This window comes from Oreochromis niloticus, linkage group LG9 (genome assembly GCF_001858045.2).
Source record: "Oreochromis niloticus isolate F11D_XX linkage group LG9, O_niloticus_UMD_NMBU, whole genome shotgun sequence".
NCBI classification, from domain to species: domain Eukaryota; kingdom Metazoa; phylum Chordata; class Actinopteri; order Cichliformes; family Cichlidae; genus Oreochromis; species Oreochromis niloticus.
The window spans coordinates 32,793,570-32,809,784 of NC_031974.2; the positions used below are offsets into that span (position 1 = coordinate 32,793,570).

The 16,215-nt window shown below is 39.9% G+C and overlaps 1 protein-coding gene across 1 annotated transcript in view; it reads right to left on the reverse strand.

Annotated features, from left to right (window-relative positions):
* The window catches only part of si:dkey-225n22.4 (collagen alpha-1(XXI) chain), a 67,471-nt gene that overhangs the window by 27,562 nt on the left and 23,694 nt on the right, over positions 1–16,215 (reverse strand). The window contains exon 19 of the mRNA XM_019362846.2: positions 5,296–5,349. Within this exon, the coding sequence (XP_019218391.1) occupies positions 5,296–5,349 (54 nt within the window). The remainder of the gene's footprint in view (positions 1–5,295; positions 5,350–16,215) is intronic.

Below are 16,215 nucleotides of genomic sequence, written 5' to 3' on the forward strand. Positions count from 1 at the left end.
ATGTAGTAACTGTCTACAGATGTCAAATAAAGATCAAGTTTAAATTTGAAACTGTGAAAAGGTGGGAGCCAGTGCCTGATGATGAAATGATGGGGTTTGTTATGACAGTTTTCAGACGGACAGCGTCTAAATAATTCCACTGCTGCTTCACTAAATATGTAAATTGTATAGAGGACATATATATTGGTCCAAATGTTCCTGTATTCTCACCATCTTAGTGATTCATCATCACTGGCTTGAAATTTTAGCTTGAAAATTGTGTGACATCAGAAAGAGCAGCTGACAGAACGATCGCCTTGAGCTCCGTCTGTTAGACTCTTTTTGTTAAAGCCTTTGCAGAATGAGTGAGAGCTCCAGACCGAGCAGGCGAACAGATCTTGAATAGAGACCTTCTTTTGTAAACTGCTGTTTCAGAGATCAAGCGTAAGCTGTCCAGCTCAAATAAGGTTCTGCTGTTGTCACTACAGCTGTCTGCATGCGCAGGAGGCAACTGTTCACGTTTCAGCATTCAAGCATTCAGCTCACGCTGGTGTTCATCTTCCACTACAGCTAATAGAAAAAAAATTGTGGTTCTTGGATTCTGCTTGGAAAAAACTTTGTAGATATAATAATTTAACCTGATTGAGGTAATTATCACTTGGTGGTTACGTTACACAGTGCTCTGATTAAAGAAATGCAGAATTATTGAAGCATTGAGTTCCCACCTGTTAAGTTAACACTGGTGTATCAGCGTACTTTGGATTCCCAGTGTGAATCTTTACTGATGCAGATAAATCAGTTGTGGTTGTGTAAGTGTGTAATAGAGTCAGCTGTTTAAAATAAGGCTGATAAATGTGGATACCGGCAGGTGTGTGACATATTAGATGACATCTAATCAAAGAGGCATCCTGTTTGCTTCCTGTCGTCTTTCTTAATCTCTCTGTGTGGAAGTGTTTTAGTATTTCAGCAACTGGTTTTAATGTATTTTCAATGATTTTTCTGATTTTGGAGATGTTGAGTAACTGACACCAACCCTGAAGTATTAACCCTCATTCGTGGACTGAAGCTTTTAACTCTGTCCCCCATAAAGACCAATAACTTTAACAGGCATTCAAGAGGGAAAGAGTTAAGGTACCAATAAGATGCTCAGTGTGACAACAAGTACTCTAACCTTAAAAACCAATACATAAACACAAAGAGTGAAGCGGGTCCTGCATTAGAACATTCATCATTCTCATCCATCTTTCCACAATGCCGCCAGCCTGAAACACCATCATACTTTCACCCTGAGGTGAGCAGAGGGCCAAACAGGGAAAGGGTGGAATGACAGATGAACTGAGAGGCCAGAAGAGGCAGAGAGACAAGAAGAAGTGCTGTAGCCCAAACAGCTTTGATATTTCGCAGGTGAACAGAGATTAGATTCGTATGTTAGTAACCACAGTATCCACAGCTGTAGTATCACAGCTGGAACAGGGAAAACAAGCCAATACCACATAGAGACGTGTTGGAGAATCACGCCTAACTTGCAGGATAGTATCGCACTCGTTCTTGCTCCCTTTTTAAAACTTGCTTAAGTACAGCATCGATTTCAGTGTCTGAGAATTGTACCAAGTTCTGTTTCAGATGAACCTTTATGATGGAGAGATTCCTGTTTTTGTACTTGACATGTCTTCCTTTGATTAAAGGTCAAACACTGTGGTGGTTTTAACACTGGGTACAACAGTACTGCCTGTACTTGTACATCGCTTTGTAAATATATGAATAAAATGAATGAATGAATATCATTTTAGAACAGACGTTGGCATCTAGAAAAGGACCTAAAGCTGGATTCTGGATCAGTGGAGCTGAGTAACGCCGAAGGTCAGGTCACCAAACTGGGAGGATGAGTTTGGTGAATCAGGAGGAGAGTGAAACACGTTACTCTCTGACTGTTGACCTGATGGTTATGGCGTTATTTTTGTGCCACTATTCTGAGCGCATGTAAAAAACATTTGCAGGTGCAAGTGTCGCATTTTGAGGAAAAATTCATTTTGAGTGAAGAAAAGCTAAATTTGAGTGAACAAAATTCATTGCTGCGTGCAAAAAATGTATTTCAGTGTCTGCTGTTATCCACACACACATACACAATAGCAGCCCCTCTTGCTCGCAATGTGTTGCTCGCGCTCTCAACATTTCTGCCTGTGCACGCTCAACTCTTTCTGTACACCGTTATATTTGTGCCACAAAACCAGCCAATCACAGACTTGGATGCAAAAAAATCTGATTGGCTGTTTTGGTCTCCAATCAGATCGAAATGACGAAATGCAATATCCCAGAATCCATTTCGTCCAAAACTCAAACGAGGCAGTGGTGGAGGAACACAGAGTGGCAGAGTTTGAAATATTACTCTTTCTGGGTCACAAAATAAAGTTTTAAGATATTTTCATGCGAGAATGTTGCTGTGTAAACTTCAAATGTCTGCTCGATTTATCGAGACATCACATATAAGTGCTCTAACGTTCTCGGAGATGCCTGTTACCCACTAGTTGAGCGCGCACGGGCAGAAATGTTGAGAGCGCGAGCAACACATTGCGAGCAAGCGCAAATGCAAAAACTGAGCAAGAGGGGCTGCTATTGTGTGTGTGTGTGTGGATAATAGCAAACACTGAAATACATTTTTTGCACGCAGCAATGAATTTTGTTCACTCAAATTCAGCTTTTCTTCGCTCAAAATGAATTTTTCCTCAAAATGCAACACTTGCACCTGCAAATGTTTTTTACGTGCGCTCAAATTTTTTTTTACATGCGCTCAGAATAGTGGCACAAAAATGGTTGGTTGGTTGGTTGAAGGAACTATTTCTTATTAGGAGTCAGATTTATTTAAGCATGTGATAAATCACTTTGCTTTTGACTTCACATGACTTCACATTCTGACCACACAGAAGCTCAGAGAAGCTTTGTATGTCTAACATAGAGTTTTTAGCTAGTTTTTAAGCAAAGTTCCAATACATTTTAATGAAAGCATCCTATAACTCACAAACAATCCTATTCATTGAGCCAAAGAACACTAAAGAAAATCACCTTGAGCCCAGCTGTCATCACTAAAGAACTCATGTGTCTATATCTAAGACTGTGTGGGAATCAGACAGCTTAACATGGACATGGAGACAGTTCTGTGCAGGACCTCTGTTACAAGTCCATAACTGCTGGGACAACACAGCATGGTAAAACTACTTACAATAATAAAACCTACATTCACCAGCATAGCATGTGAAAACCAGCTTGATTAGGAAGGGAGGGTTTGGCTTTGGGAAGCAGTGGGGAGCTGTTCAGCACGCGATACTGCCTGCAGTGTGTGCTCACTTGTGGGTATCCACTGCAATAGACTTTATTGCAAGCAATGCATCAGCAAAATGCTACTTGGTGTCTGGATATCAGCACTGGCAGCTGTGGAAAAACTAGCTTTGTGTGTATATGTGTCCTGTTAAAAACTGGAAGTAAGTGTGTGGCTGTGGGGTGTGGCAGTGATGTTTTACCACTCATTTACATTTACAGACGTAGGATGTAGAAGTGCAAACATGAGGAGCTGCAGGATGTTACAGCAGCCTGAGAGTGTTTTTCAAGTAAACTTGTAAACTTCCCATATAAATAAACCCGAGGTGTATTTCTGTCTTCCTCACTGCCTCATATAAAAGTATATTCAAGCTACAAACACGGCCAATTTGTAAATTTAACAGTAACAACTAGTACTACATGGTAATCCATTACACCTAACTCTGCAGTAAAGTCACTAAAGTCCATAAAACGGCAGTAAGATTGTTTGTATGTGTGTTTCCGTTGGCTCTAAAATGAAAATAAAAAGTGTCCATTCTAGTGTTTCGCTGTTGTGGAGTTTATATTTAATACATGGATTTGAGCAAGTAGAAAAAAATGATTAAAGAAAGAGCTCAAAGGGCGATGTACGCCGGCTTTAATTCTGAAATATGGCTCAGGCTTCAAAAACACTGGCTCCCACAGGAGACTGAAACAGACAGCAAGCAACACAAGCACACATGAAATATGCACCTTAGTAAGTATAAATCTAAATGACGTGTTGTAAAACCAAACATGTATAAACAGAATTTGGGGTGAAAATATGAATAAAGTGCTGTAAACCAACATTCTTTCTAATTAGCAACAGGGGCCAAAGCAGCGGCTGAAAATTAACTTTTCATTTTTCATTTGTTCGTGAGAGATGACCCACAGCTCCCTGGATCTAATTTCATGTCTTATTAAATGATATGTGTTCTTTTTTACATCTTGGCCATTAGCAGAGCCAGAAAGGAGCAGACAGTTGTTTCACGCCTTGCTTCTCATGTCGAACAACAAAATAAGGTGGTGGGTGACAGTGAGACTAATCACATGACCTTATAACAGGACTACAGCATCTGTCTGTGGGTAAAAACTACAGTTACCTTTATTCTGTTCTGCAGGATCTGACCGTTCGTGTTAAAAAGACATTTAGATATATGTGTAATGTATGTGTCAGTTTAAGTGTAATCAATATAGAAACAGTGAACAACAGTGAAAACACTTTTCTGGACCTTTTAATTATTTTAAATGCACTTGTATATACAGTATATATATACTATGTATATGCAAGTTTAAGGATTTTGTGGGAAAGCCAGGTCTTCATATGTGCTCATAGGCAGGTCTCAGACTGTCCGAAATGTGTTTTTACAAAGAAATAAATGTTAGAAACTTTCGATGACTGACAGTTGTGCAAATGAAATGTTGGAACACTGATTGCACTCAGTTTGTGAATGAAGCTCAAGATATTTTCTGCTACGTCAAATGTAACCTTCAATTTATTGTAAAAAATGATCCATTCTGTTGAGTTTAACGGACTCTTTTACACAAGAGTCTGTATCCAGGATGGACTGCTCCAAGAGAAATATAATCAACATTAATCAATGAGATGCAGTAAATTTGTTGGACAAGTAGATAAAAGACTTTTTATTGGGAGAAAGTGACTCCCATGATGAAGTGACTGCCCCCGTAAAATAGATGAGTAACCTGACTGCTCCATGTTCAAGCGCAGAGCTTTAAAACAGCTTTTACCATCTCCTGTTTCCTGGTTTGTGTGTGTGTGTGTGTGTGTGTGTGTGTGTGTGTGTGTGTGTGTGTGTTTGTGTTTACTAGCACACAGCAGCGTTTAAAAGCTGCAATTAATTTCAGCTCTTGTGTTAATGTCCTGATTGCACTTTCCTGCAAAACTTTACGTGTCAGTTTAAAATCAACGACAGCACTGAGTTAACTGTTTATGTACAAATACATATTAATGATTAATCAACTCACCGGGGCACCTTGAGCTCCAGCAGCACCAGTTGGCCCAGTATCACCCGTCTCTCCCTGTGGACACAACAGACATGTCAGTACCTTCAGTTTGGTGTCATATTATCAAAGTAACTGGATTCTGCCTCATCCTGAAGTCTACACTCCTGACAAAAAATGCATTAAACTTGTAGCCTAAGCATAAATAATGTATTCCAGTGCTTCCAGCCTGCAAACACAGGAGATATACTGTTTTCACCTAAACATCAGGACTTCATAGCACCTGGAAAAATAACGTTGACGTGTAGAATCTGTGGAATCCCCGTTTAAAAAGAGCAACCAGTCATGAAAGATGTCAGTCTAGCTTGCATCTTCATAAAAGTATCTGCTTTTGTATTTTATGTAAGCTCCACAAAGAAAAATTATATGTATCTGTGCCACTTGAGTCTGAGAGAACTGCTTGGAATTGTTATGTCGTGGTAGCGGCTCTGTATTGACGCACGGGCGCAGCTTGTGCAGCGTGTCCTGTGGTGAGATCTCGCACCGAGCCCGCTTCTTGTTAAAACAAAAATATAAGGCAACAAACAAACACATTTATAAACCACAACACAACGTGCATATAAAGTTTTAGCCATCTGCAACACAGCAAAGTCCTGCGAGACCACTCTATACCGCTCAACTGTGTTTGTTGACTGTGTTACAACACAAGTGGTATGTGAGCTGGTTCCAGCGTGGACCGCTCTAATACACTGGCACCGGCAATGAACATGCGAAACAAGCTGTAAAATGTATTCTGGTGCTGCAGGCCATTCATTTGTGAAGATTTCTTCACAGCTATGATGCTGCTTTGCCTGCTGAGCAAATGTATGAGAAAAGAATTTTTCAGATTTTTAAAAGAGCAAAAAAAAGATTATGAAACCCAAATGTACTAAAAGCTTTTCTTAAGCCTTTAGTTAGATGTTATGAGTGTATCTGAGTGCTTTGTTGTTGCTTGAATCCAGTGAACGTCATATTAAAACTGATGGTTTCCTCTTTCTCATACATTTTCTCTTTTTCCTGCACAATGTATTTTGTTCATCTCTAACCCAAAGATCATACTGTAGTCCTTCTTCTTTTGAAAGTAGTTACAAATAAACACTTTTCTTTTATACAAGTGTGCACGCTGTGTGTTTAAACAAGTGTTATTCAAAAAAGGAGACCAGTGCATGTGTTGGGGGGGTTCAGTAGTGTATTGGTGCTCTAATACAGGACAGTATGTAGAAATGTAAACTGTATTTCGATGGTAGTTTTTTTGCTCTTTGAAAGGTTTTGTTTCACTAGTTCTGTCAGTGTGAACCTTCTTTGTATCCTGGGCTTGTGGTTTTGTTTTTTCCCCTCTGTGGATTTCCTGTTGTGCATCTGCAGCACTTTTTGTTCACAAAGTAAGTTTTGGTAAAGATTTTTTTTTAGGTTTCACTTGATGGAAAAACAATCTTAAACAGCAAAGGATAAACAAAAAGAGAAAATGATTGGCACCAACTATGTGAGTTTGAAAAATATGTACCTCCAGTCATGTTAAATAACAAAGCAAACTTGTCACAACATAATAAGAAAAAGTAACCTGGTACTTGGCAGGTGCAACCTCAGAAGAACTACAAACACTGACATATTACGCCATGTCATTTTTTTCTCTGCCAAAAATTAGACCACAATGCAGAAGCGCTGTGTGAAAAACTAAGTACATTATAGAAATGAAGAAGGAAAACAGCAGCCAGGTGCCTGTAATCAGATCAAATCAGCGAGTAGGACCAGCTTTATAAAAGCAGAAGTTTTGCCGTGCAGTATAAAAAAAAAAATAACATACTGATGATTCGTCACTGCCCGGGACGTGTCACAGTAACGCCAAAGGTGCCCTTCCACATTCTTACGAGACGCTCCGGATTCTTAATCGAAGTGCTTCCCTTGTTATTCACTTGGCGGCTTTCTATTGCAGCCCTAACCCTAACCTTAACCATGCCTAACCTTAACCCTAACCTTAACCCTAATCATGCCTAACCTTAACCCTAACCTTAACCCTAACCTTACATTTATAGATTCATTCTATCACGCTCTCATGCCTCGGATCGCATAACATACTGACGATTTGTCACATAGCTTTGGTATGTTACATGTTGGGATGAGAACGTGTGGAGAATTCAGGCATGCCAAGGAGGAAAGACATCAGCAATGATCTTAGAGATGTTACTGTGGCTGCACGTCCGTCTGGGTGGGGATATAAGTCCATTTCCCAACAGTTTGATTTCCATCATTCGACAGTGAGACTGTGGCGAACATTCTAGACAGCTGCCAGTCTTCTCAGACTGTGCAATGCTCAGAAAAACTGCAACAAACCCAAGAGCAGACTGAAGCATGAGTGACCTTTTCAAAAATACGTTAGCTATAAAGAAAAAGGATTTGATGTCAGCTGTCTGCTGCAGATAAAGAAAACAATGTGTCGGCATCATCCGAACAGTGAAAGCAGGGTGAGCACTTAAAGTGAGCCTGACAGTAAATTGCAGCGCTCGCACTTCATAATATGACGAACTAAAATCGTAAATGAAGCTAACAATAGCATTAGCATCCCCGGAGCAGCCTCAGTTGTCAGATTAGATTCTTGCTCTTGGAAATAAATTATAACATCTTCGAATATTTATACCAATGAGCCAAAACCTTCTGAGCAGGTTTGTAACGAGGGCCCGTTTCAAAGTCTGGGCTATATTAGATGGCAGCTGAAGGGTCGGCTCTCATAGTAAATGTTCAGGTGTAAAAACCAAAGTCATTTGGACAAGAGCCAAAGTGATATGGTGACTGAATCAGAGCATCTCAGAAGTGCTTGTGCGGTCGGCCTGACACCACAAAGGACACTGAGAGGTCTTTTAGTGTCAACAGATGTGTGACAACAGCAGCATATTAACAACAGTGGAAATAATTTACTGTACAGCATTCACTGTAGCTCTTAGCTGAAACCAGTAACAAATACTGATCTAAAACTCTTACAAAGTATGGCACGCTTCCATCTAAAGATTCAAACATGGGCACATTTTCTTGAAGATGTTTTCTGTTGGCTTAAACCTTCAAACTAGATGCAAATAACTCTACAGCCGAATGGAAGGCATCTACAGGTCAAAGTTCAAAGTTTTAAGGACTGATACGTTTAAACATCTGATGCATTTTTTTATAGAGACATTGAAAGGATAGTTGTATTAGCTTCAGTAATCAGCTAACCATCTAAACTAATAGTAATCTAAACTAATAGTATTAATTAAATAAATTACATATATTTCTACAGAGTCAAAGAGCTGCACAGGCCCCTAAAAATCATTTCGAGGATGTTTTGCTATATTCCATCACCTTTATTCAACCTTTCTCACCTAGCAGCTAATTGCTTGTTTGTTTGGTCCTAAAATATATTTTCCTTTTCCAGTTACAAAGAAAGTCCTGTGCAGTAATGTTTCCTGGCTCTCAACATATTGAGCCAGGACTTCTTGTTAACCTCAACACAGCAGCGGTCTAACTTTAGACCTGCAGGGCTTCACGTACGACAGCTTGAGGTGTGAAACATTTCTCTGGTGTTCGAGCTCTGTGCTGAGGTTACCGGGTCCCGCCAAGATAAAGTATATTTTGAGTGCACGGTTATGAACGTTGGCAGTGAGGAAACAACTGAATTAGCTCTCTGTTGCATCTGTTTTCTTTTGAAGTGTCTCGCCGAACTACGCACATAAACCCATAAGAGCAGCAGACCTCATAATTACACAGCCAAGACGCCCACCACAGCCCAATAAATGACAAGATGACATAAATCTCTGGGTGTCTAGAACAAGAGAAAATAGACAACACACAGAAGCTGGCCTGACACGGTCGTTTTATGTAAGCACACTAATCCGGCACTTCACCCTGCCTCCCGCTGTTAAAGACTGAAGAGCCAGTGACAAGTTGATATCTCTGAGCTAAACTGAACTTAGACACATAATATTTGGAGATTTGAAAGAAAAAGTCTGTAAGAGATAAAAGCAGCACACGCAAAAATGTAAGAACATGCTGCTTCTTATAGGAGAGGATCACACAATAGCTCACTGAGGGCTGGGGGTGGGGAGAAGCCCAAAACGCAGTGGTGGTGTACTTCAAGCAACAACAAGAGCTGGTGAATGAATGAGGGAAAGATGTGACTGGAAAAGCAGATTAGAGTCTTGATTGGCCAGCTGATCTGCATGTCAGACATAACCAATGATCGTGAAAGTTGGCGAGCAGTTTGAGCATCTGACCAGCACCTTGGTACTGCATCAAATCACAGAGCATAACCAGATTACAGGCATTCGGGCCTGAAACTCCTTTTGAAGAAGGCCTGGGAGGAGCAGCTAGAAACAGTTTACCTGGAGGGTCATCTACTCCTCCTTTCTGTTAAAAGGTTCCAGTTGAAGTAATTTTATCTGATAAGGATTCCTCCTGACTTCCCTTTAGTGGTTTCCTGAGCACATCCAACTGGATGGAGACCATGCAGCATAACCAGAAAATGCTGGTATGATTGCATATCCCGGGAATGCTTTGGGATCCCCCATGATGCTCTTGGGAAGCCTTTCAAGTTGTATCAGATGTTCCCCTGCTGATGCATACAGTAGCAATAACATATTTAGAGCTATCTATATCTTTCTCCCAACCCTCAACCACTCGTTGTTGTACTGGAGAGAATTCAACAACGAGCAGCATCACCCGGTGCAGCTCATTGCTCATAATGTCTTACACTGAAAGGCAGCTGTAGTTGTAAGGTAGCAGAGTATATATGAAACTGTACTGACAATCTCTAAAGGTACAGGAATTGTAACCTGTTTTACCAGTAGGTTAGCTAAGATAACAGTTCATCAGCTACAAGCTGAAAATAAACCCAAGAGTTGGGATAATTGATTAGTGACTACTTTATTCCAGAAAGCATGTCCAAATATTCCGTATAAAGGGAAGCATCTCATTTTCCTTAAATGAGTAAACAGCACCCATACTCCCCATTTTTACCACAATTAATCACCTCATTAAACAGCTTAATGTGTGACTTACAACAGTTCGGTATTGTTGAGGAGGTATTTAACTGTGTAGCAACATGTGAAGACTTCATTCAGTCACACTGAGGTAGTGTAGTTTCTTTCCTACAGACTTTGGTAGCTGACTGACAAAATCTGAAACACTGATTGGCGAGCTGTACGGCTGTTTCCCACAAACACAGATACTTGTTCATTAGTGCTAAATAGTGGAGTATTAAAATACAAGAATTTAACTTAGCAAAACTGAAGGACAAACTTCTTGGACAGTCTGTGAGATAATGTCATTAGAAATGCTTCAACTCAGCCGAGGCTTCGCTTATCTCATTCTATCCGCTTCACTTGGATGAGGTATTCCTGCCAACTCCATGCAGCACTGCCTTTGATGTTGCTGGATAAGTAGCTCTCATACTTTAGCTAAAAGTTGCTTCTTGTTACATTTTTGCTTCACTCTGAGCTGCTGCCTGCTTTGCTCTGTGTGTAGGTGGAGGGACACACGTACACACACATACATCTTTGAGAGGATAATCACAGAGTATTCCAAATTTAGTCATAGCAAATAAGTGTCAGTCCTTTAACTGCATGTCAGCCCACTGGTTTTTTTATTTGGGCCCCCTGGTAACCTTTTTTTTGATTAACTAAAGAAAAAATACCCTACACGCTGTTGGGATGCCTTTTCTTTTAGGCTTCTGAAGTGGTTTTCCTCTAAAAATTGAGGGAGTTACTCAAGCTGCAGTGTGCAATCCGTCTGTTCTGCACAGCCACATTTTGCACACATATGCATGCGTACACACACACACACACACACACGTCAGGTGTTGCTATCCTAGTGGTGACATCTCATTGACATAATGCTTTGTCTAGCCGCTTACCCTAACCCATTTGTAACCCTGACACTAAAACCACATTTTGAGTCTCAAAAATGCCTTCGCACTAGTGGGGACTGAGATTTTTGGTCGCCACAAAGATGTCTAAACAGGTACACACACACACACACACACACACACACACCTCCTCTTTCCAAACAGTAACTTTACGACTGCCTTTATGTGATGCATTTTGGGAAATATTGGTATTAACAAATAACACGGGTTATCCTTCCCAAATGGACAATGCACGAGCCGATTTAGTCAGAATCAGAATCTGACTATTACATAATATTCCCAAGAAGGAAATGTCTTTGTTGCAGATGCTCAATCAAAATACAAGTACGAAAGAAAAGTAAGTAAATAATAAAATAAGTAACAAGACATAACAAGAAATAGGCAAGTCAATGTGCAATACATTAAAATAAATACCTCAAAGCTAAATTATACGACGTAAAATACAAACAAGACATGGTAATAAGAATTAAGATGTGTAATAGTCAGCCATATAGCCTTAAATAGAAGAATATAGATTTTAGCTGCAGGGCAGATACTCACAAACCCACTGAACTGACGAAAAGAGGAATTATTAATAAGAAGTATCTATCAGCTGTGCTTCACAAATCATTTTTTTAAGTACAAAATATTTTAATCTGTGTTTTTAATATTCACTAAAGTAGAAAATTATATCATGATAAAACAATATTTTGAATGAAATGTCTGATTTTCCTGTTATAGACAAAGAGCAGTTGATTTTTCATATTCGCTGTCTCATATTAACTAATATTTTGTTGCAGTTTTCTTATCTGTTTCTTAAGAAGTCATTTGTGAAATGCCCCAAATGCCCAGCTGAGCACTTCAGGGCTTTCATTCTAAGCCAAGGACCCTCGAGTGGCTCTATACATCTCTTACTTGTGGGCAACAACCGATGATTTGTAGGCCTGTCAGCCTGAGGGCGAGGGAAACTAACTTATGCATGTACTTAAGAGGTCTCTGAACTCACTTCCAAATTACAAGAAACAGAGTTAAAAATAAACCCAACCTAAACGCTACCGGCTTCCTTTTGATCTGTGTAACTAGACGATTGTCATTTGTTGGCTCATTTAAGCAACATCATTTAAAGGATCCTGCGGTTTCATTGGCCCCGAGAACATGCTTCGCTAATATTATTAATGGGTTTTCAAATGTATATGGATAGCCAAGCCCCATTTGAAATCTTTAAACATCTCCCCATCCCTGGTTTCCAACAGATAACAGATATACTGTTAGTAATTACAGGGCAGCAGTGATTGGCACACAGTATCTTTATCTCTTTATCTCTCGTAACATGAAAACCTCACACAGCTGCATCTGAAATGTTATAGTTTTGGGTGCAGAACACTCAGTATCTGGTAATAAGAGACCTACATCCACCACAGAGCTGATCATTTCTATCTGACTTCACTTGAGTGTGAAACATCAAATCCTAAATTCTTTGAAAGTGTGATGCTGCAGCTTTATGAGTGTGATTAAAGGCCACAGTAGCAGCCTAAAGCCGTCTACAGTATATCTAACGTTAGGCATCATTAACATTCAATGGGGCTTCCACGGATGGGTGAAAAGAAATTCTTTACAGCTGATGAGGGAGACCACCTCAGGCAGTGACCACACTGAGAGCTTTTTACACTGCTATACATCGCTTTTTCTTAACTGCGTGGAAGTTGTTAGAACGGGGCTTTTACAGACTAAGAGCTAACTATTTATTCAGGCGATTAGTAACAACTGTTCAGTTGTACTCTGTGTACTCCTTTAAATGATGCTTTATGCTTTTCCCCATTATAATGTTCTGTTTTGTTTTTCATTTTATCACCAGCAAGCAAACTAACATTTCTGAGGATAGAAGCACACACCTACAACTGATCAGACCAACAACAGTTTGCAGGGGTGTCGGTCATCCTTTACATGAGCTACATGGTTGCTATTTGCAAAGGCAGGTGGAAACCTGAACTGGAAGGAGGCCACAGCAAGTGGAAACCTCCTGGGGTGAAAAATGAAACCAGTGCAGAAGTACAAAAAACCAGCTGCTGCTATTTGCTGACAGCGCTATCCAACATGACACCTGAACAACCTGAACAAATGTAGACCACCTCAACATTCTATAGAAATCTAGGACCACAGTTTATTGTCCAACGTGAACCCCTGTGTGCTGAGGTTATGAGTCCCTCCCTGTGGCAGCAGAAAGGCTGCTTTGCTCAGCTGACTTGTTGTGTCAGACCTGAAAGGAAGCTCTGTCCATCTCACCTGTGGTTGTGCTCCAAAATAAATGTTCTCATCAGACCTCAACAAATATTAGAGAAAGACTAAATTGTGCACCCAAAATAATTTTCTGTACATTTCTGTCCAAATTCCAGTTTGGTAAGAGGAGGAAGGAAAAAGGGAATCATGTCAAACATATACAGTGGTCAGAAGTTTATGGATGTCATGGTCACTGTAGGCTTGGAATGATCTTCTTTGAACTGCTCTATTTCCAGGGTGAGCTGATTGTATAGCATGCATCTTTAATCATGTACAGAATGAATTTAATGTCTTTTATTTATTCTGCATTATTTAATACACATCAGGTCAGAGTTAAACATACAGGCTCAAAGAAATCCTTACACCGCACTAATATTTGGTGTAATGTCTCCATCAGATGCTTTGATAGTGTCAACAACCTTGTGTCATAATTCTGGCTGAAAATTTGACCACTTTTCTTAGTAAAATTAGTAGAGTTCCTTTAAACTGATTGGCTTCCTAGCATGGACACGACTTTTAAGCATATTCCACAAATTTCCAAGAGAGCCCATAGCTTACTGTTAGCTTTGATGTGTGTCCAAATTTCAACCATCTATTGATTTGAGTTCCCCGTCTTCATTATTCCATCCATTTTGTGTAATGTAGCAATACCACTGGCAGCAAAACAGCCCCAGAGCATCATGCTGCCATCGCTACTTTTGACAGTTGGTGCATTTTTCTTAGGTTTGAAAGCTTCACCTTTGCTCCTCCAAACATACCTCTTATCATTGTGGAAAAAAGAAACCAGTCTCTGTGTCTCCTGACCATAAAGTTTTCTCTCTCTTCCCTCCATGATGATGTCAAACTTGCTTCTCTGAGGACAGTGCCTCTGATATTCCAACAGGTTCATGGCAGGCTTGAGCCTGGGTGGTTCCTGATCATTTCCTCTCATCTGAGCGTGGCAGGTTGGATATTCTTCCAGACCTTGGCAAAGTGGCAACGCATCTGAATAACTTGAAATTATGCATAATTATTTGAACTGATTCTCTGTTTTATAGGTTCACCCAATTCTTTGGACTTGATCATGATCACTAACGAGAGGTTAACAGAGCTAGGTCCTGTCGAGTCAAAGAACAATATAAAATCTTTAACTCCACTTCTTCCAAGATTTAAGTGAGTCTATGTGTCAAGGATGAAGAACAATATCATTTCACAGTATTTCCAAACGTGAGCCTGTGAGTATTTTTATAAACCTTTATGGATTACAGAAAATACTAAATAATTTAAACTTGTGCTTTTTTTAGGTTATTAAAGATGTGTGCTGTATAAAGTCTTCCTTTCATTCAACAATCAGTCCTTCAAACATGTTGGTATGTTGTGCTTCCTGGTAATCATTATGATGGTCAGTCTTCCCTGACTCTGCTGCAGGAAGAAACTGTATTTGTTTGTTAGGCTTGCTGCATCGGTGATGCAGCTCAAGTCACCAGCTTAGTTAATCTTAGCGGCTCTCTTTACTTCACTTTCTACTCAATTTACTTTACTTATAAATACTATAAATTAGGCATACAGAAATATATTATCTCAAAATTGTACTTAATCTCTTTAGGGTAGGATTATGTTCCCATCTGTCCTTCATATGGAAAGTAAACATGTTTGTCAGACACAAATGGAAACCTTAATAGAAGAGCTTTAAGATCAACGTGCATAAACTCTGTTTGAAGGGAAGATGTTATCATTCCTGAAACGCTGCTTGTTTAGCACGTGACTGCTACCACCATAATCCTTCTTCTAATGGTCCCAATGGTTACCTAGATGTTATGAGGAAATAGCATATGTATTTAAAGGGCCATTACTATCTATTAATACTTACATCCTTAAAGCTAACATTTATTTTCCTTTCCTATCTAACAGCCTTGTCTCTGGTAATGATGCACAGCTGGAAATGTATGCACGTACAAAGTGTTTATTAAGTAATTGTTCAACAAGTAGTTTGATGCTGGACAAATTGCAGAGACTGCTTCTAGTCTGGATGCTAAGTTAAGCTAGTTAACATGTGCCTTCATGACCAGATGACCAAAAATGAGGATCCGTTCCAAAGCAAGGAGCGTTCTGGATACAGTAGCAGCCACATGTTCTCACACATGGACACCAAATGTGTACCAGCATCCTCCACTTGCTAGAGAACACTTTCAGATCCTTGGAGAAAGTAGTTTATTATGATAGCAGGAACAGGCCCAAATTACTGAGCAGAGTGGCCGAGAGTCAACGTGGAGTTCAGAGAAAACTCAAAATAGCAGTGTGCACACTTGTAGCTGGTGGGTGTGGACTCGCGCTTGCAGATGTGTGCATTTGCTCTTTCATTTAGCCACAGCCAGCTTGCCACAGGAGAACATCCCATGTAGTGTGTGGCTATAGCCCACTACTAGTGTTAATTTCTCTAACTGACAGAAATGGTGGGGGATGAGATTATACCAACATACAGCCCTACTCTATGACTCATATAAGAGCAGCGAGACACAAATCTGTCAGAGAGATTTGCTCACATAATTCATTCATGGACTTGGCTAGTGTAAGTTACAGGTATTTCTTCCTTTACGGCACTTTATTTTTACCCTGCATGTGTTTCCATTTGGTCAAATTACTCCCATTAGGAGCATGCTGAAATAGCTATTAGCAGATCCTCTCTAATGCAGCCCACCCATGGATTTATGGACCACTGTTGCTGGATTACTTTTCTAGGCTGCTAAAGTAAAAATTGCAAATGTGCTGAGTCTTAGGTG